This window comes from Episyrphus balteatus, chromosome 1, assembly GCF_945859705.1.
Source record: "Episyrphus balteatus chromosome 1, idEpiBalt1.1, whole genome shotgun sequence".
Classification (NCBI taxonomy): Eukaryota; Metazoa; Arthropoda; class Insecta; order Diptera; family Syrphidae; genus Episyrphus; species Episyrphus balteatus.
In genome coordinates, this window is record NC_079134.1 from 113047706 (window position 1) to 113071477 (window position 23772).

Sequence of the window (23772 nt, forward strand, 5' to 3'; positions counted from 1 at the left end):
ATATTAAAAATAAATAAGCCATACAAAAAAAAAACGTATGGCGTATACGTAATTTTTTTTTGTAACTTAGGGGCCCCCAAATATCAAAGGGGCCCCAAAATTTAGTCTTACCCCGGGGCCCCGGCGACTCAACGTACGCCACTGGCCCAAGGGGCTAAATAGTGTTGTTGCATTTAACATGTAAATTGCTTAGCCCCGACTGCGTTTTTTTTGTCCAGTTAAGACCGGTTGTAATAAAAAACACACCTAATTTATGAAGAATTTAGTTTGGCAGCACAGATATAAAACTGTTCACAAAGTTAAATCCACAGAAATCTCCGGACTAAAAAACTAAGCCCAAGGGGCTAAATTGCTTAGCCCCCCTGAACACCTGACAATGGGTGGTATGCATAAAAATATTAAATGCTTTTACTTTAAATTTGAAAAATTATAAATTATCAATTTTTGTATACACATTTTGTGCATATCAAACGTAGTTTATACTTACTAATTTCCTATTTCTAGAACTTAGTCAGCTATTACATGAAGCCTCAAGAGGCGCGCCTCTTTTCAAAACTAATGAGTGCAAAAGAGAAAGAAGATAAAACAAAAAATTATCCGACCGGAGAGTCGTGGGCCAAAATTATGAGACTCTTTTTTGACGTTTCTTTTTCCACTCTTTCTTTTTTCAACATTCCCTTTCATTTCTTTTTGCTTCTTGGTGGAATACAACAACAACAATACTTAAATCAAAAGAGAAATGTCAAATTTGAGTCTTTGACTCAAGAGGCATCGTGTAATAGTACGCGCCTCACAGAATGATTATGAAAAGAAAATTCGAAAAAAGAGTCAAGCCTCTTGAGGCTTCATGTAATAGCTGACTTACTATTTTTTATTCATACGGGCCAATGTCTGAAATAAAAATATTTCTAATGTAGTCGATGCTTACCACGTATGAACATTCACATGCCCATTCAGGTTGTACCTTAATTCTAAGTAAGATGTAGTCGTTCCCTTAATAATTTGAAGTACCAACCTTCACAAATAAAATATGAAACACACATTTTCGAATAAGAAGAACGAAGCGACACGAAACAAAAGAATTCCCCACCTGACATTTCGATTTCGATATTTTCCCTGGCTTTTTCTTCGTTCTTCCTGATTCTTAAGGTGTGTGTAAGTTATAAGAAAACAGGCGGTTGCGTATAATTTTAAGTTAAATTAAATAAAACTTCTTCAAGACATTAAAACTAATCTACAATTGCAATTAAAAATCAATTCTAGTTAAATTAAGTAACCAACTAAAAAAAAAAAGACTTAGAAATGGGAAAGCGACGCAATCAGCCACTAATCGATTCTTCAGACTCGAGTAGCAGTGGCTCTGAATCGGATTTGGAATCGGTATGTATAATTGGGGCAGTGTCTGCCAAGAAAATATTTTCACATCTACAAAAAAAATGTAATTAATAAATTACAATTGAATTTTGTTCTATTTTATGCTGTAATTTTAAGGAACGCATTATTTTAATAATATCTTGCCAACAAGGGCAGATACCATGGAAAGGACCACTTTATGACGTTTCTTGTACAAATGGCTGCCACCATAACACAATTTATTTACAAGTTTTTTTTTTGTAACCAAATTTATTTATTAATTTAAACGCGTCACATAATTTATTCATTTTGAGTTTGAAGAAAAAGAAGAAATTTGAAAGAAGGTCTCAAGAATTTCAGCTTGTAAAGACTTTTCAGCATTAAAACAGATATTATTTTGTCTGTTTCTGGAGATCCAACTCTTTTTCTATTTATTGTAATTCTTGATGCCCTTTCAACAAATATTAATTTATTCCTTATAACACACATTTTATTTAAAATTATCATCTGAGCAGGTTCATTTTTGTTAAATGAACTATTTTTTTTTTCATTTCCGTGCCTTTTTCGATGCGCGTGGTTAAAGTTAATCAAGCAGCTTAAAAGCAAGTCTAAAGTCTAATGGATCAATTTTAAAATTGTAACAAATTTTTTTTACGAAACATTATGCCTTTTATAGAATAGTATAAGAAATAGGAATTTTTGAATTACCATAATGACAAAACCTTCTCGTTGGTCAAGTTTTTCATCCCATAAGATTCTAGGAAGATTCAAAGGCATGACTACCGCTTTAAGTTGACGCTATCTTTCAAGCTGAGGTAAACGCCATTGTAAAATGTGCAGAAACAAACCTCGAATGACATCACCGAAACAAAAACATTGCCAAGTCTGATAGTCAAGCTTCTCTAAAAGCACTTAATTCCTACGAAATCATCTCCAAGCTAGTATTGGAGTGTATAGGAAAACTTAAAGAACTTGACTGATTATGGAATACGAAGTCGATCGTTTAATGAGGCGAATGTGAAGTTTTGTATTATTGTTTTCGTTTTTGCTTCTATCGTTTTACATTCCCATGAATTTACGACACCTTTTTCTTGGCGGATTTTATTTCGACCGACCAAGGATATATTTGCTGTGTTTTTTCATAAAAAGTTTATTAAATACACTTTCAATTGTTTATTTTAGTAAACATTTATTAACAACGCAAATTAATAAATAATAAACATTTTGCAAATTTAAGACACCAAATAAAAACAGTTTCTTTAATTTGCGCGGAAGGTCACATAGGAAACTAGCGCAGGTAGGTACTTCTCGGTTGTTTTTTTTTTATTTCCTGAAATATGTATGTCCTTATGTTTCTTAATTTCTGCATACAAAAATTACAATTTAGTGCATTTCAAATGTATCTATTTTATTTGAATTCCGAGAGACTTCATCTCTACGTGGTGTCACAGATATTACAAAAAAATTAATGAATCCAACTGTCATTTGGCTAGAATTTTGTAAATATTCGCTTCGAATTCGAGGCGAGTCGAAAGGGAGGTATCGAATCTTAAACGATTGACTACGTATTTGATCATCTGGCCACTGGGTTCCTGGACAAGTTGGTGCCCAGGAAAACAAGGAGGCGGAATCTTTAGCAAAAACGGGAGCGAATTCCCCTTTAATGGGAACCGAACCGTATTGCGGAATAGGAGAAAATGTTATTAAAAGCAAAATAAAACTAGACGAGGAGACCAGGAGAGCAAACAACTGGGCAGAATTACAACCAGGAGCATTTCAAATCATGTATCAGTCTAAGTAGGAACAACCTCTTGATGTCTTGATGTGTTTTTTTTTTTTGTGCAAAATCTATATAGAGAAACAAAAAAACACACCTAGTATTGTAATAATTTAATTTTTTTTATTCACATATGTGGGTGATTGTAACTATGTCTGATGAATGTCAGAAAGCGAGCAAAAGTTGAGTCTGGTTGAACTTTTGCTCGCTTTCTTACGTTTCCTTACGTTAGTCAAAAAAGCGAACGTAGAAAAAGCGTCACTGTTACACAGATTTCGTATGGTTGAACTTTTGGTAGTTGTCAAAATCGACGGCAAAGCGTGAGTGTGTTTCTGCTTTAAACGTATCTTCTTCTTCAGATGTTTTCCTGCCCATGGACGTTTTAATCTTTCTTCATCAGCTTACTAATAACAAAATTGACGCTCCTAATCTTTTAGCTTGTATTGGTATGATTGGATTTTAAACTTTACATATATCGACTTTCATAGAACAAACTATGGTATAAATGAGCCCCTTAATCGCATGAGCAAACTTTTTAACTTGAACCATTAAGCTTTAGACTTTAATTTGACAAACATCGGTTTAAAAACATTACTTTGGATCAGTTCTCCAAAGTCGTGACTGTTAATATATGATTTAAATAAATACTTTTTTATTTTTTGTACTTATTACGTATTTGTGTTCGTAATATTTCGTTTTTATTGTGCACGTGGGAGGTTGTATTATTTTGTTTACTAACCACTAATCATATGCACTTATGATGAGTCTCTGATTGTAGGTAACAGCTTGTGCTAAGTTTACTACATCAAAAATTCTGAAGTGAAAATTTTTTTTAAAAAAGTAACACCAGCCACGTTCCGATTGAATGATATGAATATGATCAGGAAATCCTAGATATTAGCCGTGTTTTCTTGAAAATTATTCAAAGTAAATAAAAGCATTTCACGAAAGCGCTCCAGTTTGTTCCAAAACTTCTAAACTTACTGAAAAATAAAAGGTGAAATAATTCATAGAAATTTTTTATTGCCGAACTTTGTGTAAGATTTTTATAAACTGAACTTTGATATCTCACAGAAACACGACTATCATGTTCCTCTGCACTATATTTTTAAGAAAAATAGTGAGAGAGCAATATAACGAGGCATCACCCTGTCACCGTTCCTCTCGTTCTTTCGAATGTTTCAATTCAGTCTTTTCCAAAAATTGACACAGTAGCGAGCACTTTCCAGCGTGGTAAAGCGTTTCGTGTATAGATGTGGAATTCACGGGTCCTATGTATGCGTGTATCGATTTGGTCTACATCTGCCATTAACATGTAGATTCTGCAATGAACACGAAGAAACACCAGACAAATACCAAAGATTCAAACATCTGGGTTGCTGCCAGGCAGAAGAGGAAATGAAATACCCCAATGAAAATACCCCAAATACTCAATTTCTCGAAGGGAATTAATTTAAAGGAGGAACCATAATATGAGCTTAAAAAGGGGGCACAATTAATCTTACAGTTCGCAGTGCATCGTACATTCCTAACATCAATCAATCGATTTGAAAATCCTATATAGAATAAGTAGATGTAGGATTTTGGTTGGTAGTTTTTTTGTTGAGGCCCAAATCCACACAGGGGAATGTAGCCGCCTTACGGGAATGGTCACCCTAAGAATTTTATTCCTCGCCTTTAACCTTTGACAAAAGTTCTGGGTAACAACAACCTAGGCGACAAAATTTTATATCTGATGTTGAGAAGATTTTTTTTTATCCCTGTAGTTGGTGCGATTCTGGGCGTCTCTCTTTTTATATATGGGATATAATACACGTTGAGTTTCCATTCTTGCAACTTTCTTCCAACGACGTTGTACAAATGACTTGATTAATGCTCCTGCCCAGTTTATTTTTAGCTGATTAAAATAACCCTTGCCAAACAAAACACATGATACTGTAGACCTAAACCTTGCAACAGCGATTACTTGGTACAGTCTTTTTTGATTTAAAACACAACACTAAGATTCAACTTTTATTAATTAAAAACTACATCGAACGGGTGGTCTGGTCAGCTCCTTTTGCCATTTTCCTTTCTGCGTTAACCACATAATTAAATTTTCATCAAATATTTTGTGTGGTGTTTAACTACGCTGAAGAACTTTCAAGAAAAGGAGACGTGAAAGTGCGTTCTTAGCAATAAAGTCAATTCAACTTTACCTTGTTTGTATCAAGTATTAATTTTTGAGAAAAACTCAAATTTCTTTTAAGAACATGCAAATAGGTGTTTAACACAGAAAGGGGACAATACAGCCTCTTCATCCTCATTGCACTTCCTAGATAGCGGAGTTGTCAGCTTCGTAGTTATTCAAGATCACATATAGTTTTTCGGATATGGATATGTTTTGAGTTCAGCCTCCAGAACTCAGACAAAGTCTCCAATAGTATCATTGCCATGAATATAAGCGCATTGCCATCCGGATTCGGCAGAAAATTGTAGGTTCCTTCCATTCTTGCCAACAGTTACTACTGCGGGAATGGTTAATTATGAGTTGTAAGTCACTCTTGGTTCTTCATGAGATCTACACGTGTTTTTCTCTCAATAACATTCTAAGGCTAAGGGTTAACTCACCAATCTAGTTTCAACGAACAAAATTGTTTTGAATTTCTTTCTATATTCATTTATTTTATTTATATATTTTTTTCAGGAACTTCTTTCCCTTGCCAAAAAACGCAAAAAGCCAGAAGAAGAAAATGAAAAAACTGTTAGTAAAGCAAAAAATTCTTCAGATTCGGATTCAGATTGGGCTGGTGGCAAAAACAATCCAACCACTACACAAAAAAAGAAGCGAACAAAGAAAATGAGTAAAAGTTCTGATTCCGAATCAGATGATGACGACTGGGATAAAGATGAGAAAGTTAAAAATGATAGTGCAGAAGAAGATGATGATGATAAGACAAGCAATAATGCCGAAGCCGCCAAAGGAGACGATGTAGCACAAACAAACTTCGAAAAGGGGGTCCATTCTGAACAAGAAGAAGGAGAGGTATCAGATAGTGATGATGAACAAAGCGATGGATCATCATCTTCAAGTTCATCGTCTTCCTCAACATCTAGCTCTGATTCGGAGTTTGACGACGGGTACGATGAAAATCTTATGGGCGATGAAGATGATCGTGCACGGCTAAATGGCCTCTCTGAAAAGGAACGTGAAACTGAGATCTTCAAACGTATCGAACGTCGCGATATGATGCGAACCCGCTGGGAAATTGAGCGTAAACTTAAGTTGGCGCGTCGAGGTGAGAAGGCTGTGATTGATAAAATCAAAAAGGACAAGAAGCAAAAAAAGCAAAAGAAACAAAAGAAAAAGGTTAAGGAAATGCCAGTTGAGAAACCCAAATCTGTAAGTCCTTCACCGCCGCCTCAACCAGTGTTACCTGCGCCAGTAGTAGAGCCAAAAATAGTTCCGGCTAAAACTAGTCCGACACCAATGGCGGCAGTTATGTCAAGCCCAGAAAGAAAAAGTGACGACGAAGGAATGGCAGGTTCCACAGATTATTTTGACCCCAAAGAGAGGTCCAAAGAGCGTAAAAAAAATGTAGAAATGAACAAAACAGACGACAAGAGAAGTAACGCCATGGCTCTTTTAAAAGCAAAACGCGAAGGCAAAGCTAAAAGAGGTAAGATCTTTAAGTTTTATATCGGTTTTCAGTTTAAAATTTTTCTGTTTCTAATCAATAGAGGAAGAGGAGGCAAAACGCCAAGCTGAGAAAGAACGGGAAGAAGAAAAAGAAGAACTAGAAGGTGTTTCATCAGGGAAACAAAGTAGCGTTAAACTCAAAGCATCCGATATCTATTCAGACGACTCGGGTAGTAGTGATTCTGAGGAAGAGGAAAAACCTTCAGAAAAGCGCTCAGCGAGCAGTAGCAAATCATCAAGTTCGTCCGAGGATGAAGAGAAGACTGAAAAGAAACCAGTTTATATCTCTACACGTGAAGAACTTAACAAAATGCGATTGTCCCGGTATAAAATGGAGCGTTTTGTCAACTTGCCAGTATTTGAGAAAACTGTGATGAACTGCTTTGTGCGTATTAGTATTGGAAACAATGGAGCGAAACCAGTTTATCGTGTAGCAGAAGTTGTGGGAGTTGTAGAAACTGCAAAGATTTATCAGTTAGGAACGACGAAAACAAATCGCGGACTGAAACTTAAACACGGCACCCAAGAGAGAGTATTTCGCTTAGAATTTATATCCAATCAAGAATTTACTGACAGTGAGTTTAGTAAATGGCGTGAAATTTGTGCAACGCAAAATGTACAAATGCCAACTCTAGAAATGATGGAAAAGAAGTCCCGTGACGTAAAAGATGCGTTTAACTATGTCTTTAAAGAAGAAGATGTCGATAAGTTGGTCGAAGAGAAGAGTCGTTTCCGGAATAGACCCACAAATTATGCCATGAAAAAAACTTGTTTGATGAAAGAACGTGATGCTGCTCTATTACGTGGAGAGTACGAGGTGGCTGCGGATCTTGGTAAACAAATCGATCAGTTAGAAACCCGTGCGTCTGAGCTCGATAAGAAAAGATCAAGTAGCATAAGTTTGATATCATATATAAATGACAGAAATAGAAAACGTAACGTGGAGGAAGCCGAAAAGGCTATAATGGAAGAAGTTCGAGCCAATAAAGGTTTAAAAATTTCTGATCCGTTTACCAGACGCACAACACAACCTCGAATGGGTTTCAAGGCGGCGGCGGATAAAAAAGAAGAGGAAATTTTGCCTATGGTCCCAGCACCACCTCCGCCAGGCAAGAGGCGAACCGATGAGTCGAAGAAACCACAGTCTAACGACTACAGTCTTTATTCTTTGCATGATTTTGACATTGATCTAGATGTTCCTTTACCCGGTGAGTATCACACATTTTTATACTTAATTTTTTTTGTTATTCATCTCAGTTCTCTTATATTTTTTATTGAAAAACTGAGCGGTGAGGTGCAATTATAGTTCTTTGTCAAGAAAAAAAATTGAACTATGTAATACATAGTTGATTTGACAAAAAGATACCACTGATAGGAGTTAGACCAAGAGCTATTATAGCGTTGAATAGTGTCTTATAAGTTGCAGCTCTCCAGGTTTCTGCCGCGTACTGCGTGCCCATACGGTAGGGCCAGTTGTACAAAAATTTTTAAACCGTGGTTCAGCAAACTTTATTTTCGGAAAAGGTTTTATAGTCGACGTATAGCTCTGGTTGAAGTTTAAAATGGATTGAAGCAGGCGAGTAAATACTTGAAATAAAATTTTAACCACATTAATTCGCGGAAATCGTGAAATTAAATCTTGAACTTACACTGAACCATGTTCAAACAATAACCGTGAGATATTGTTTGTGTAATTGACTTATTTTTAGATCACTTGGATCGTTGTAGAAGTAAACTATTGCGAAGATGCGATACTTCTTTACCCATGCAACTCCTGCAGAAATTTTTGAAAGCACTCCGAGTCTTCTTTCAGCATATTTACGATCTAGATTATGTCGATTCTTCTAACGGCATATCTACGATTTAGACATTGTCCAGTTAACACACCTTAATATTGGGGACTTAATCTGAGATCAGTTCAGAGATCTAGTTTGGGCCAGTAGGACATGAATTTTTTTTTGTATAAAGTCTATACTTTCTTACGATAGCGCAAAAAAAGGTAAAGTTAGGAAAATCCATTACCTGCTAATGATATAAACTATTTTATATTTTTTGTTTTGTAATTCCGAAATTGGAATTGAAGTCCGGGTATACGAGTATCGTTTGAGGAGAGGAATTAGTATAGTTTTATGTGATGCGAACAATTTTTTCTTTTTTTTTGTATTTAGGCCATACTATTTTTTACTGTTATTTATCTGATTTAATCACTAATAATGCTATCGAATAAAATAAATGCATTCTTTCTTTTATAATTCCAGTTAATTCAGTGACGGTTGTACCGAAGCCTATACCAAAGGTGAGTGAAGCAGCGCCAAAACGTTCACTTAATTTAGAAGACTACAAGAAGAAGCGCGGTCTTATTTAGTCAACCAACTGGCTTAGTAACTTATTTAACTGCACCTTATTTTAAACGGTATCTAACTTAAAAAATAAGAAACTCAATTTAACGTTAAGAAAAAATGTAGCGCCACAAGAAAGCTGCTGCAACAACCGCATGTGGCAAAGTGAAACAAAAATTCAAACGAACTGTTACAACCATAATGTTACAATGGGCTATTACATAAATTATGTTAGAAAATTCTACATACATAATGAATGTATGTATGTATTGACTTTTTTATGTTTTCTCAATAAACGGAAAACGTTATTCAAATTTGCGAGCATAATAAAACGCTATTATAGAAGTAGGGAAAAAACAATAACGCGTAACAATAAGTATGTAATATTGTTGTTATAATTTGTTTAAAAAATTTTATGCTTTGAGAGATAAAATAATTTTATTGTAATTTATTTAAATTAAAATAGTTGCAACAAAAAAAAAATTGATTAGATATTTTTATCTAGGGGTATTTATGCGTAACGAAAAAAAAAACATTGCAAAGTTGTTTGGAGTAACGCCAATTATTATAAAATAGGTATAAATTGAAAAACAAATTCACATTTCATTGCACGTCTAATTAGAATATTATGCATATTTATTTTGAAACTCCAATTTTGCAATTTTTTTTTCGTTTCGTGCGAGTACCTCTCTATTTTTGTTTGAGAATACTCTTTTTAAAACTGTGAATGGTATTTTGTATCAAACAACACAATTTATTAAAATTATACATTTGTTGACTTAATTTTTATTTAGATCATATGTCACAAATGTATGTGATTTTAACATTTTTGTTTACTGTAAAAAAGTATATTATGTTTTCACTTCATTCATTATGTGTATTGAACGAAAATGGAATATATTCCAGTTGTTTTTGAAAATCTTCAGTTATAAATATATCCAAACTGTCTTAAGTTTTCCATTTAGTTTCTAAGAATAAAATACATAAAGTATTAAAGTAAAATTTAAAACAAAAATCATACCAATTGTTATTAATCAATAAGGACAAAATATTATTATTGAAGCAAGTATGTACAATGTAATGGTGAGTTAAGGTGTAATGTATTTTGCAATTTACGCTTTGTAGACGGAAAAACATATGTTTTTTTGTATTTTTATGATCAGCTAGTTCCGAAATTGAGTGAAATAAAATAGAAATTAAAAATAGAACGAAATTGTCTTCAGGTTTCTTTTTTCCATCGATTTAATCGAAAACTTTTCGAAATCACTTCTTTGCTGCTATGCAAATGTATGAAAATTAGTTTCATTTTAAATTGGTTTCAACCCCGTTTCGGTTGAAATAGCAATCAAATTAAGTTTTAGGGCCCTATTATGATTCGCGAGTCGAACGGGAAAATCAGACAGTCCAGGTGTCTTAGTTTCAAAGAAAACAAAAAAAAATCAAGTTGTAGACCGAAAAAAATTAAGGTATGTGTGTTAAATCGAAAAAAAAAATGAAAAATCGTAGAAAAGTGCACTATTCTTTGGTTGGTATTCGATTCTTCCGTATTTAAATCTTAAGTTGGGAAAACCCTCTGGATTTTTTTTATTTTTGCCTAAAAAAATCATTTATCAACCGAAAAAACTATTTTAGTGGTCTTAGCCTTAAATGAAGCCTCAAAAGTACTCAGATAGTCCTAAACCCATGCGTTCCGAGCCTACCACAGTACAAAAATAAAAACTTTAAACGAATTTTTCTCGAAACACGTTTTTTTCCGCGCCGGGCAACGTAACTCAAAAACTAATAAAGCTATCGACTTGAAATAGAGGGCAAATTACTCGTTATCTCATTGGTCATTGCATGAATCTAAAAGTTTAATACAATTTTCACAATAAATATTTTTTCTTACAATTTGTTTATACAAAAACATTGGGTTTTTTGGTTTTTTTGGTCTCTAATTTTTATTTTACACTTTTTTTTGCTAAATTTAGGTTCATGCAATGCGTATAATTGTATTTTAATGGAAAAAAAATTCTCTTTTGATTATAAATAATTAACTGGACCTGGGCATTGCACGGCGCAAACGCGAGGCATCAACTTTAAAAGGCTGTAGAGCCGCCATTTTGTTTTTTTATTTCTTCAAAAAAATTGTGTTTACACTTCATGATGTCAATAATATCATGTATTTTTCCAAATTTTAATTAATGCTTTCAGTTTTCCAAAAAAAAAAATCTTGAAAACCCAGTCGTCTAGAGGGATTTCTCCCCTTAAATTAAATCTTCCCCTGCAAGAACTCTTACAGCCATATTATTCACTAGTTTAAAAAATACATACATCTGGATGTAAAATTGTCAACTGTCAAAAATAAATCCAAATCCTAAATAGTTATCCCTATTCTAACTATGAAAATAGTTAAAAAATAGTTAAAAATGACTATTTTCCATATTTCATATATCCATATTTTGGCCTTGATTTTCCGTCGTCTTGTTTCACTCAAAATTCATGCAAGCTCATTCTCAAAATTAATTTTTCAGAGTTTAGTGATTTATACGGACCGACCCTTTAGTTAGACTTTTCCGAAGGCCGAAGGATAACGAGGTATTCACACCGTCAGTTTTACTGTAGAAAAACGAGTAAAATCTAGCACTTTTGTAATAGTCTTTATACTCTTCGGACCTTTAACTTGTTGGAAAAAGTCAGAAATGTCTTGTTCGTGAATTCTATGAGTGAAGATAATAATTTTCGAATAAAATATAATCAAAAAATCCAATAAAAGAAGCCTGAAGAAAGTAAACTTTTACATGAAAAAGTTTTACTACCCGAAACGTAATGGAGTTTTTGAGATAGTTGTTAATTAAAAGGTTTTTTTTTTATTATAAATTCAGTAAAATTAAATCACTATTATCGACAGAAACTTTTTACATTAACAGTTTAGTCGTTTTCGTCTCATTTTCCCAAATAAGACAAGTCAACCTATTCTATTGACCGATGAAAGCACGTCTTTCTTGGGAGTATAAAAATAAACTTTATTAATTTTTTGTTTCGATAGTTTTGAGTCAGCTTTTTTTTTGTAAATAAGTTAGAAAAAATTCAATTTTAAAATTCAAGTGACCTCAACTCCAAATTTATAAAGCGTTTCGCCCAGGTACGACAGTGGGCTCTTCAGTTAGATCTGTCGTACCCTTACTAAGACGCCTTATTTTGGTCGATGTTTACCGACACTATATAAAACTCACAGCATGAATATACTGTGAATTCTAATATTCAAAGGGAATTTGTTTAAATTCAGACCTTAGAAAAATGTATGCCCGTGGTCAGGCTGATATAATAACGAAGAAAAAAATAACAAAAATAATAAAAAATATTTAAATAAATCTATTCTATTGACCGATGAAAGCACGTCTTTCTTGGGAGTATAAAAATAAACTTTATTAATTTTTTGTTTCGATAGTTTTGAGTCAGCTTTTTTTTTGTAAATAAGTTAGAAAAAATTCAATTTTAAAGTTCAAGTGACCTCAACTCCAAATTTATAAAGCGTTTCGCCCAGGTACGACAGTGGGCTCATCAGTTAGATCTGTCGTACCCTTACTAAGACGCCTTATTTTGGTCGATGTTTACCGACACTATATAAAACTCACAGCATGAATATATTTAAATAATTTTTATTATTTTTGTTATTTTTTTCTTCGTTATTATATCAGCCTGACCACGGGCATACATTTTTCTAAGGTCTGAATTTAAACAAATTCCCTTTGAATATTAGAATTCACAGTATATTCATGCTGTGAGTTTTATATAGTGTCGGTAAACATCGACCAAAATAAGGCGTCTTAGTAAGGGTACGACAGATCTAACTGATGAGCCCACTGTCGTACCTGGGCGAAACGCTTTATAAATTTGGAGTTGAGGTCACTTGAACTTTAAAATTGAATTATATTCAATCGCTCCACTTAAAATAGAAATAATTTAAATAATTTTTATTATTTTTGTTATTTTTTTCTTCGTTATTAAGTTAGAAAAAGTTATATCTTTGAATATGGATCATTATAAAGGGTTTTCCTTCAGTTTTTGCAGGCGCAAAATTCAATTCTTTATCGATTATAAAGTGAACCTATTCTATTGACCGGCAGTGTATATAAATAAAGTCTACAGCCCAGTATGAGAGTATTAATTTGTAGTATTTGCAGTCATTTGTTCCACAAATTGAAAAAATATTTTTTATCGTTGATTTTGTATCGTTGATAACATCTGTTTATTGTAATGTTTCTAATATCAAACAAAGGAAACGGGGAGATAAGACTTTCAAAATTACAATTTAACCCGACACTAAATTATGATCTGGCACTGAAAAAATGGTTCTAAATAAGCCATTGCTCTGCAACCATAAAACCTAGGCAGAAATAGCGGCTTCTCAGACAATCCCAACAAACTCTGGTTAGTGCCGTTTTATAACTAGAAAACCTAATCTAATTAAGTTCATTAATCAAAAGGTGAGACCTCAAATACCTACATAAATTCAAAAAATTCTTTAAAAATGATTGTAGGTAAAGCTTTTTAACAAATCTTCACAATTATTTTCTGTTGCTGAAAAAAATGAAAAGAAAAATTTGATCCATATTTAACAATTTAATTGTGTTCTTTGATATAAAAAAACTTAAAGGTAGTTCAGTAAATATAAAATAATTAGTGTTTAAAAAAGTACCTATAGATAAAGAATTTATGTAAAATAATGTTTTAATAGTTAGTTAATTAAATAAATCTTACTTCATATTTTGATATACAAACAAAACAAAACATTTAAACTAAACTGGACACATTTGCCATGTAATATGCCATATCACCAACTTCTGTTTGGACATGTCCACTTGGATAAATAACACCATGTGAAGGCGAGTGCATGCCTCCGTAGTCAGTATGTCCTGAAAGACTCGGACTCGGTCGATGTGATTCACTGCCTCCTCCATAGATACGTGTACTGAAACCTGAATCATTGCTTACATCACGTTCCACCATGTGTTGCGGATTATGATCCATAGAGTTTATTAAACCAGCTGTAGATGATTGCTGAATTAGAATATTTGCATTTTGCATTTGGTTGCAGTTTTTAATGTTAACTGGAACAACTCCAGCAAGCTCATAATCTGGGGAGATGCTATTTAGTGGCATGAATTTCCTATTGGAAAGGAGCCGCTCTGCAACAGGTGGTCGTAAGGGTTGAGGAGGTGTATGCACCATTATAGGTGGCATATTGTTATAGGGCGATGGATATGAATGATTCAAAAGAGAAGGCTTTTGTTGCATTTGAAGATTTACAGGCATTTGTCTTTCACTGGAAATGCGACTCCACGTTTGGTGTTGTTGCTGTTGATGTTGATTCTGGATATTTTGATGTTGCTGATGATGATGATAGTAGTTATTAGGGAGACTTAAGGGTGACTGTTGAATTTGTTGTTCTGACTGATTAGAGAAACTATGAGGTTGAAGGTTTGGCCGACCCCTATTCGGTAACTCATGGAAATATGCATCTTTGGGAATCAAACGATAAGGATAGCTGTTGTTTGGAATAATAGTTGAGTATAAACTTGAATTTGTTTGTATCATGTTGTTGGTAGAAACTATAGCGCTATTGTTTGGTGAATTCATTTGCGGTTGTCGATAGGAGGTATAGGCACCCATTTGCATTTGACTATCTTCCAACTGATTTGCTTCATTTTGCTCATTATGGTCATCCTCACTGCTTTCAGATGAATCATCACGTTCAGTGCTCTTTACTGTGACCGAACTGCTAAGTTTGCCTTGCAATCGAGCAACGAGCTCCTGGACTTTGTTTCGCTTGAGAATGGAGGGTTTTTTGAGAGTTTTGATTTCGCTGTTTTTTATTTCCACCTTTTTGATAGTACCATTAACCCTTTCTGGCAAATCTTCTAGTTGTTTGTTTGAATTTTTTATAGCTTTGCGACGCCAATCTTTTGATTGATTTAAACTTGGGTCCGCCCTTGGTTTTAATTTGTTCAATTCGGCGTAGGTAGGGATTTCGAAGGGTTTTTCACATAATTCAGAAATATTTTTCATTGATGTCATTGTAACTTTATTTTCAGCTTTAATGCTATTGCTCGGAGAGTCCCCTAAGCCGTCTTCAAAACAAGTATTTTGGAAAAAGCCGTTCACATTTAAAAGTGTTTGCTCATCTTTATAGCTGAGTTTGTCTTCGTGGGTATTTTCCATTTCATTGAGAGTTTCTGATTCGATGAGTTCCTTAACCATTTGATGGTCTTTCCGGATGGCAGTAATGACGTCATGTAGCATATTTTCGTTGCTGTGGATTTGAGAAAATGACTGATACTTTTCTTGCAGTGGGCAACTGGCTGACTGCTGTGAAGCTCTTCCTGTTTGGATTGTTGAGAGATATGATGCATAATCATTTGTTGCTTCACTTAAACCTGGGGCAATTTGGTCTTGCCTCGAAGTATCATCTTCTAGCGGTAAAACGGTTATTTGATTAAGATCTTCAGTGGGCTGTTCTTCAAGCGAAACCTGCTGTAGTTGTTCAATAATATCCTTTCCCATAGATAATACGTTTTGAGTTTTGCGTTCTCTTCTTTTGACAGTAGGTTCTGTAAAAGCAAGAAGTTCCTCTTTTCGTTTCTTACTTGCCTCCTTCTCCATTTCCAGAATTTCATTCGTTTTTGCTAACAGTTCTTCTAACCGTTCGGAAACATTAAAATAATCAGTTTCTAACCGACCCCATCTTTCTTCGTCCCGATCTCCTCGGCCCAGGCTTGTTACAGAAATGTGACCATCATCATCACTGACTTCCGCATCGCGGTGGACAGTAACCTGGGCTTCTTCTAGGACATCAAAGCTCTTTGAGTTTTGCATCTTACTACCATGCATAGATTCGTCTTCAAGAAACTCAAGACTCTTACATCTACTAAGAGTATGACTTTTATTTCGAGACCGGGATTGGTGACCTGCTGTTGTGACTCGACAGGGTTCACCACGTTTCAGCCAGTGTTCCAGGTGTAAACGTCTACTCTCACAACGAATGCGGTCAGCTATCATTGAACGGGTCAATTGTTCTATTTGGTCGTCGGTTCTAATAGCTAGTGCTTGAACCTTACTGTCTAGCCTCTCAGTTGCTTTAAAAACATACTTCCGCAAACTTTTACGATTTTTATTGATCTTATCTTCCATATGTCTAAAGAATGGTCCGCAATAGCATGTGTTACCAACACCGACCGGACCCTTGCAAATATTGCCAGCCAGATCAAGAAAGTATTGCTCCCCTTTTTTCAAAGGTTCCTTTGGTAAAGTATCAAGTTTGGGTGAAGGAAATGAGCTGGGATCAGGAAAGTAATGACAACCGTATGGTGACCAACTCACTGGGTTCGTCATCCCATCCACGTGATCTCCTTTGAAAAGTCCTTTTCGCTGGCCAGAATGCCTGTCTTCCCCACTTCCACTTGACTTATCTTTGTTTCTGCGATGTTTTTTAGGATTATCAAGGATTTGAATGATCTCATTGTAGTTCTTTCGAGTTGAAATATCACGGGCTGTTTCGTGCTGGGAGTTCTGTAATGTTGTATTGCTGCCAGCTTCTAAAAGGATTCTAGTTAGCTTTCTTCTGCCCATGGCGCAGGCAATATGAAGAGGAGTGTCACCATTGAGATTGGCTTTGTTTGAGTCACAACTGGCAGATAAAAGAATCCTTGTTGCTCCAGCATGTCCGTATCGGCAGGCTGTGTGCAAAGCGGTATCTCCATACTAAAAAAGAGTATAGTTAATGAAAGTACAATTTAAAAAAACTTCATTTTACGACTAGCTTTTAGAACTAACCAAGCTTAACTTACATTATTTTGAATATCGGGATCACCGCCAGCCAATAGAATTTCTCTGCAGCTTTGATTATGACCGTTTTGGGCTGCCAAATGAAGTGCCGAGAAACCACCATCGTTTCTTATACCTAATAAAGCGCTATGAAGTGCACCTCTAGTTTCTTGAAGGACTCCTTTAAGCTTTTTATCTTTTTGATCTTTCTTTGGATTTGGTGGTGCACATAAAATTTTTACACACCGACTAAAGCCACGCCATGCAGCTTCGTGGAGCGGTGTGTTTCCGTGTCTTGATTCTTTGGCAGTGCGATCGGCATTTGCTGTAAGAAGTGCTTGTAGCCTCTTATCGTCTCCAATGGCAGCGGCTTCATGAAGGGGAGTCCAGCGTGCGTCTTCCTGCTAAGATAATATATTAAAATTCTTATTATGCACATATACACAGTTATGAATGAATTCAGGAACATATATTTAATATACCTATACACATACATATACATAAGGGTGTGTCACTTCTGTATGGCCGTAAAAAAGTACTCTAATTTGCAATGTAATAGTGGTCAAAAGTTGTATTAGGGTCTGAGGTTTCATAATGTAAAAAAAATATAATATCGTTCGTCTTTGGCTCGCTCAAATCGGTTGAAGTTGTTAAGAAAAAAAAAAACGATTTTATATGACAAATGATTTTTTTTCTTCGCTTATTATTTCGCAGCTTCTTTATAAAGTGTTCAATTTCAAAAAATATAAGCTTAAAAGTTTTTTCTTGGAATTATCTTTCAAGCATACAAATATTAAATGTACCTACTTTTTCTAATAAAAAAAAAACATATCAGCCCTATTCCGCTATTCGATTCACGTGAATCGAAAGCTTTCATTCCTTAATCACGTCAAACACGCTTTGAAAAATCTCAAATTTTCGAAAGCAAAGCGATGTGTCTCGCTATCTTAAAAATTCTGAGGAAAAAAAAAATTTGCTTAAATTTAATTTTAATCCCCATTTAAAGGCTTCTTGTTTTAGACATTCACGTGAATCGAATAGCAGAATAGGGCCGTATATTTCAAAAATCTCTAAAAATCCAAATTTCTTTGATTTCCTCCTAAATTTTGAGCGAGCCAAAGACATTAATTAAAATGATAATCGTAAACGCAGGATTTAATTTTGATAAGCAATGCAACTTTTAAAAGCTATTACACTTGAATTATAAGTGCAAGGGTGGACCCAAGGGGGTGGGGACGGGGGCACGTGCCTTCCCCCAGGTTCCCTAGCGCTCCCATGAAAAGAATCGAGCAGTTGTTTGTTAGCTTTAAAGGGAGACCTAAAAATTTGGCAACTGTTGAGAGAAAATATCCCAGTATCTTCAACAGATGCCTACAAAATAGCAACGATGCTGCCAAATATTAGGACTATTTGTCAATTGCTGTGCACGTTTCCAGTGACTACTAGCATTGCTTAGCGATCTTTCTCTACCTTACTTAGATTAAAATCATTTCGATTTTAATCGAAATGACCATCAAGACCTTGCGGCCGAAATGGACGCTAATAAAGTGCTGGACATCTCTGGCAGGAAATATAAAAGAAAACTGTCTTTGATAAACATTTAATTTTTCTATTGGACCTTTCCTATTCGAACTTAAATAAACTTGACTTGAAGTAGGTATGATACTTCACTATATTTCTAACTGTTATTGCTGTTTTTTTCCAATTCGCCTTTTTTTCTTTATTTCTCCGAATTCACTTTTCTGACTCGTTACAGTACCTTCAGCTGTGGCTCTCCATATTTTATTAAAATACATGATGTTAACACTTTTTTAATCTAATGATTATTTACAACATTTAATTGTTTTTAGAAAATTGTATAAAAATTGTCCAAATAATTTATTGGGATATGCCTAAATCGAAAAGAAGTGTAATTATTTCCCTCTAAAAGTGAAGTTATTTCACATGTGAAAGTAGATCCCGCGATTTTAGTTCGCCGAACTCTGATCCATTGCCAGGGCTCATATATATGATAATACAATGACCATAAAGAAGACTATAGAAAAACTACCTATTAATGGAGACCCAACAAAGCTGCAGCTTTTGGAAACTTCTTAAATTTTGTATTGTTTTTTATTTGTGTATGTATTTATATTTTATTTAAACCATAGAAATATGAACCGATATGTTTGTAAAAAATAAAACAATAAAAATGTTGTAGGGCAAAATGTTTATAGCACACAACTAACTGGGCTTTAAAATGAAAGCATTTTAATAAAACCTATGCTATAAAACAAGCATATGAAAATACGGTTTCTATTTTTTTTCTCGTATCATCAACATGTTGACAACATCCGCAATAGCATTTTTTTTTTGTATACTTTGATGTCATAACCAACATTTTTTGACAAGTCAACGTTCATAACAGCGATAGCTTAATGAGGCAAAAGAATAATAATTATTATCCCTCTTCAAATGTTTTTATTTCACATAATATATCATTCATAATCCTCAGTTATATGCCACTTCCAAACTTGCGAACATTGTTTTAATCTTACCACTACCTAACAATACTTCATTTTGTTTCTTTCAAGTAAAAACAACATACCTACACGCGTACCACACATTTCTTCAATGTCTTCCTAGTTGAACGAACTTCTTTGATGTAGACCTCTTTTCCTACTCGAAGAAACTCAGCACTACTGAGTCAGTAGTTTCCCTGATCGAGGCACAACAAACGATCTTTGCTTCTTCAGTAACAACCATACAAGATGGTTGCATTGAACATCTGGACAACTTATTTTTAATTTATTTCATTTTTTTTTTTTATTATTTTCCCTTTCCTCAATAGATACCTACGAGTACTACTACCAATGCATAGAAAGACGAAAGCCGGGAAAATTTATATCTATTAAAGAAAAAAATACAATGGGCTAACTTGCATAAAGTAGGTATATATTCAGACTAGCGAAGTACCTACATTTACATATGTGTATGTCTCTTCATTTTTTTATCAGCTAGACAGTCAAATTCCGGTTGGCACAATTTTTCTCTGAATAAATTAAAGTTCTTAGCATAATTTGGGGCAGCGAACATGTTTTTTAATTAATATTACCTGTATACATGTGTATATGTCGCTATTGACAGATCTATTTTAGTCACTTCCTAATGCTGCATTAAAAAATAATTTTATGCCTTCAAATGAATATGAGTATTTTTCTCAGTTAGTAAGTTTTAAACCGTATATTATTCATACAAAATGTGCAAGTTTTTTTTTATGTTTGAGCCCAGAGAAAAACGGAAGGAGTAATAAATAGCAGATCTGGGGTAAACACAAAATTAAATTCACATTATTCGAATGGGGCGAAAACTCTTAACCTTATTTATCTCATTTAACCTTATTTCAACCTAACCTCAACCTGTGACTCCCTACTGCAAAATCTAGCTATTTTTACTAATAAATTATTGTCAGTGAAACTAAATCGTTTTTTTTTTAAAGTGAAAACAAAAGAGCTGATGCCCGAACTCGAAAATACTTAAAATGACAAGGTTAAATTAATAGGGCTAATTAATTAAATTCTCTAAAAGCCTAGTATAAGTTCGGTACATTTTAGTTGCCATTTTTGCCAGATAAAAACTGTACAATCGGAAATGAACATGTCATGTTTTAGTCGGATTTTTGCAAAAATATGATTAAATTCTTAAATAAATTTAAACTTGCCTAAAATTTTGGAAAGAATTTGAAATGGGAGAAATTTGGGAGCTAAAAGCACAGAAACTTCTTTTGGAAGTTTAAGGTGACATTGTGTACCTATCCACATTTTTTTTTATACAATGTTAAGTTTTACCTAAGATATCAATTTTGAGTAAAAGAAAAACAAGTTTGCAATATCGTTTACATAAAACATTTGCTTATTGCAATACCATTGCATTATATAAATAAGATAAGGAAACAAACCTGTATCACAGCATTTGGAAGTGTATCCTCCCTTGGTCCTCGTTGTGAACCATCCTGCATTTTCTGAAATAAAGTTAAAAACAAATAACTATCATAAATTTTATAAATTTCGTTTTAATTTAGTATACGTATTTAGATTCTTTAAGGGAAACAAATAGAGGCGGTACAAGTACCGGAACACACATATGAAACTAATTATTTTTTAATTTGACAGGTAACTATTTTTATAGTAATTTAATAAATTCAAGGTAAGCTAGAGCGAATATCACAAAACAAAGCCAATCTGTATGCAATTTGTAAAGATCTTTTTGTACGATTAGAATGTTCCTTATTTTCATTTTGTTAAAAGCATTTACTTTAACTCATTTTTACTCAATGAAAAAAGTTTTAGTTATTCCCAGTGAGTATTAGTTGTTCAAATCTGTGCTAAATTTTAACTGACTGGACTGCGAAGTCTCAAGGAAACTCGGCTTTTATTTATGTATTTGTATGTCATTGAGCTCATCTGCCCATATTTACCTACAGTAATCTTGAATATTATATTCATAAATAAATTCATGCAAACATATTTATATGTCACCATCATCATCAACATCTATCAAAGAAAAAAAAAAAAAACAATCCATTATCATGTTCAAACCAATATTAAATTTACATATTTTTAAAGAAGATCTCAAAATATATTTTGACTGGTCTTTCTCTCTATTAGCATAATATTGGAAGTATAAATATCTAGTTTTCCTTGGATCTGTCGCGGTAATGACTTACGTTTTCAAAAGAAATACGAGTAGCACTTTTGAATGATATCCAGCAGATAAATACGTATGTGTTTGTCATAACTGCATTAGTATTAAAAAAAATTAAATCTCACTTAATTAGAAGCCAATAAAAACTTTATTGGGTTTAGGGTTCGATACTATTTATTGCTTAAATTGTATTATAAAAAACTTCCAGCACGAAAAAATAAGAACAATATTTTTATGTTGTAAGATCATTAATTCTTTTGTAAAACAGTAATCAGCCTGTTCAGAAAACGATTTTAAGGAGGATAACAAAATTAATAGAAGTAAGGGAGCGTTTAAGAACATGTTTGGTAGACATCGAAATTTGTATCAATTTGGGGGTTGAAATTGAAATTAGAATGGGCAAAATTGTTTCAAATTCCTTTCACGAGCAAGACCTATGCCTTTCTGTTCATATTTATAAATTTAAAGAAAGGAGATTTTCCTTAAATCAATGAAGAAAAAATATTTCAAAAAAATCCAACGTACTTCACTGCAAAATTTCAGCCCAATCGGTTAAAAACTGTAGGAGTTAGTTGGTCGCCCGATGGGAGCACAGGATTTTACTATCATCCTGAACTACACCGCCATTTAAAAAATTTCACATCATTAAAAAATTTAACATTAGCCTATTCTGTTACCTATTAATATACTTAATTAAACTAAACAAACACCAAAAGAAAATAATATTTCTTCTTTGTTTTATACGCTGATTATTTTGACGCTCGATTTCATGGTTTACAAGGTGTTATTACCCCTTAAAGGCAGCACTAAAAACTATTGGTTTTTGTACTAACAAATGCAAAAACACAGGCATTCAGTTGGTTCAATACAAAGCCGGGATGCTTGTCGCCCAGAACCCACCAGCAGATCAATTTTGATCCCCTCGACATCGAGATCATAACAGCGCCGCCGATTTAAAGGAAGAAGAATTTATATTATGGAATATTTATGAAAAATGCACACGTATGTATTTAATTTTTCATAACAATTTATATCCAAATATGTATAATGTATTCGTGTGTGTTAATATATAGGTGCTAGTATAAATGACAATAATATTCGGATGTACAAAAATGATATCGATTGCATTTTAAATATGTTCGCAATACTAAATATACCCAATGGCTAGCAAAAATGAATTAAATGTCTTCGTTTTATTTGCAGTTGAACCTATTTTTCTTTCTTCACAGGGTACTTTAGTACAACATAACCATTACCAATGTTGTCAGATCCATTGAAACCGGTTCATGAAATAAATATGTTAAACTTTCGGCGCGATCGAAAACCTGTCGCTCGGTTTATCCAAAGTTCATTCAAGGCTTTAAGTAGTTAGCGTCCGTGGTGCGGTGTAGTAGCAAACTACACAATGAGATACCTTACAATACACATTGTACGTTTTTGATCTTACATTATCCAAGTCCAGTATGGATTCTCAGGCCAGAAGCAGAAGAAAGAATTTATCAATATTGTGCCGTTGTGTGCTTGGTTTTTTCTTGTATTGTTATACAAAAAATGGTATAATGGATGGTTTGAATTGAAGTATATAGTCGCATGGTCGAGGGTTCCATATGAAGGGGCTGACGGGTGAGGGTCTTGTTTTATGTATATTGTGTGCATAAACGTGAAATCGTCGTCAATTACACCCACGTTGATTGCGTGAAGTTTTAACGTTAAAACAACAACGCCTGTTCGTGCTATCAATAATTCATAAGACCTTGTGTATATGTGCTTGTGATGATGGTTGTTGTAAGTAATTCTGTATGAGTATTTCTTTAAAATTGCACGTTGGATATTTGTTTAACGCCGACCGCCGTCGCGTCGATGAAACTTTTCTTCATTGAAGTCTGCTTTGAAATAGACAGCAAACTGAAGTTTACATATCATTCAGTAAAAAGAAAGAAAGTTCTAAGAATTTCGACGCTGCAAAAATGTTTACAAATAGAATTAAATTGGGATCTGAGAAAGAAATATTTAGTGTTCCTATATTTTGTTTCTTAAGTTTGCAGTAGTAACATGGGAAAGAAATTACTTTATAGAGTAGTACAAAAACAACCAAGGATACTTTGTTATACGACGCTGCGCAGTAAATAGTAGAG

At 33.8% G+C, this 23772-nt stretch overlaps 2 protein-coding genes across 4 annotated transcripts in view; one reads left to right on the forward strand and one right to left on the reverse strand.

The window, feature by feature from the left end:
- The first annotated feature begins 1109 nt into the window (after positions 1 to 1109).
- On the forward strand, positions 1110 to 10085 carry LOC129906981 (RNA polymerase-associated protein Rtf1). The gene is made up of 4 exons (XM_055982986.1): positions 1110 to 1380; positions 5817 to 6789; positions 6851 to 8017; positions 9068 to 10085. The coding sequence occupies exons 1-4, from the start codon at positions 1303 to 1305 to the stop codon at positions 9172 to 9174; spliced, it is 2325 nt and encodes a 774-aa protein (XP_055838961.1). The 5' UTR covers positions 1110 to 1302; the 3' UTR covers positions 9175 to 10085.
- A 3648-nt stretch (positions 10086 to 13733) lies between these two features.
- The window catches only part of LOC129906980 (uncharacterized), a 40942-nt gene continuing 30903 nt past the window's right edge, over positions 13734 to 23772 (reverse strand). For 2 of the 3 annotated variants that reach the window (XM_055982982.1, XM_055982983.1), the window contains 3 exons: positions 20892 to 20954; positions 16978 to 17358; positions 13734 to 16891 (listed from right to left, as the gene is read on the reverse strand). In XM_055982982.1, coding sequence (XP_055838957.1) covers positions 13925 to 16891; positions 16978 to 17358; positions 20892 to 20951 — 3408 coding nt within the window. In that variant the 5' untranslated portion in view covers positions 20952 to 20954 and the 3' untranslated portion in view covers positions 13734 to 13924. The remainder of the gene's footprint in view (positions 16892 to 16977; positions 17359 to 20891; positions 20955 to 23772) is intronic. The other variant, XM_055982984.1, reaches the window with a different exon arrangement.

What these genes read in the sequence shown, in the direction of transcription:
- LOC129906981 (XM_055982986.1), top strand. Translation starts at nt 1,303, where the DNA reads ATGGGAAAGCGACGCAATCAGCCACTAATCGATTCTTCAGACTCGAGT. An exon ending in CTGAATCGGATTTGGAATCG is followed by an intron (nt 1,381 to 5,816) that starts GTATGTATAATT and finishes TATTTTTTTCAG; the next exon opens with GAACTTCTTTCCCTTGCCAA. An exon ending in CGAAGGCAAAGCTAAAAGAG is followed by an intron (nt 6,790 to 6,850) that starts GTAAGATCTTTA and finishes TCTAATCAATAG; the next exon opens with AGGAAGAGGAGGCAAAACGC.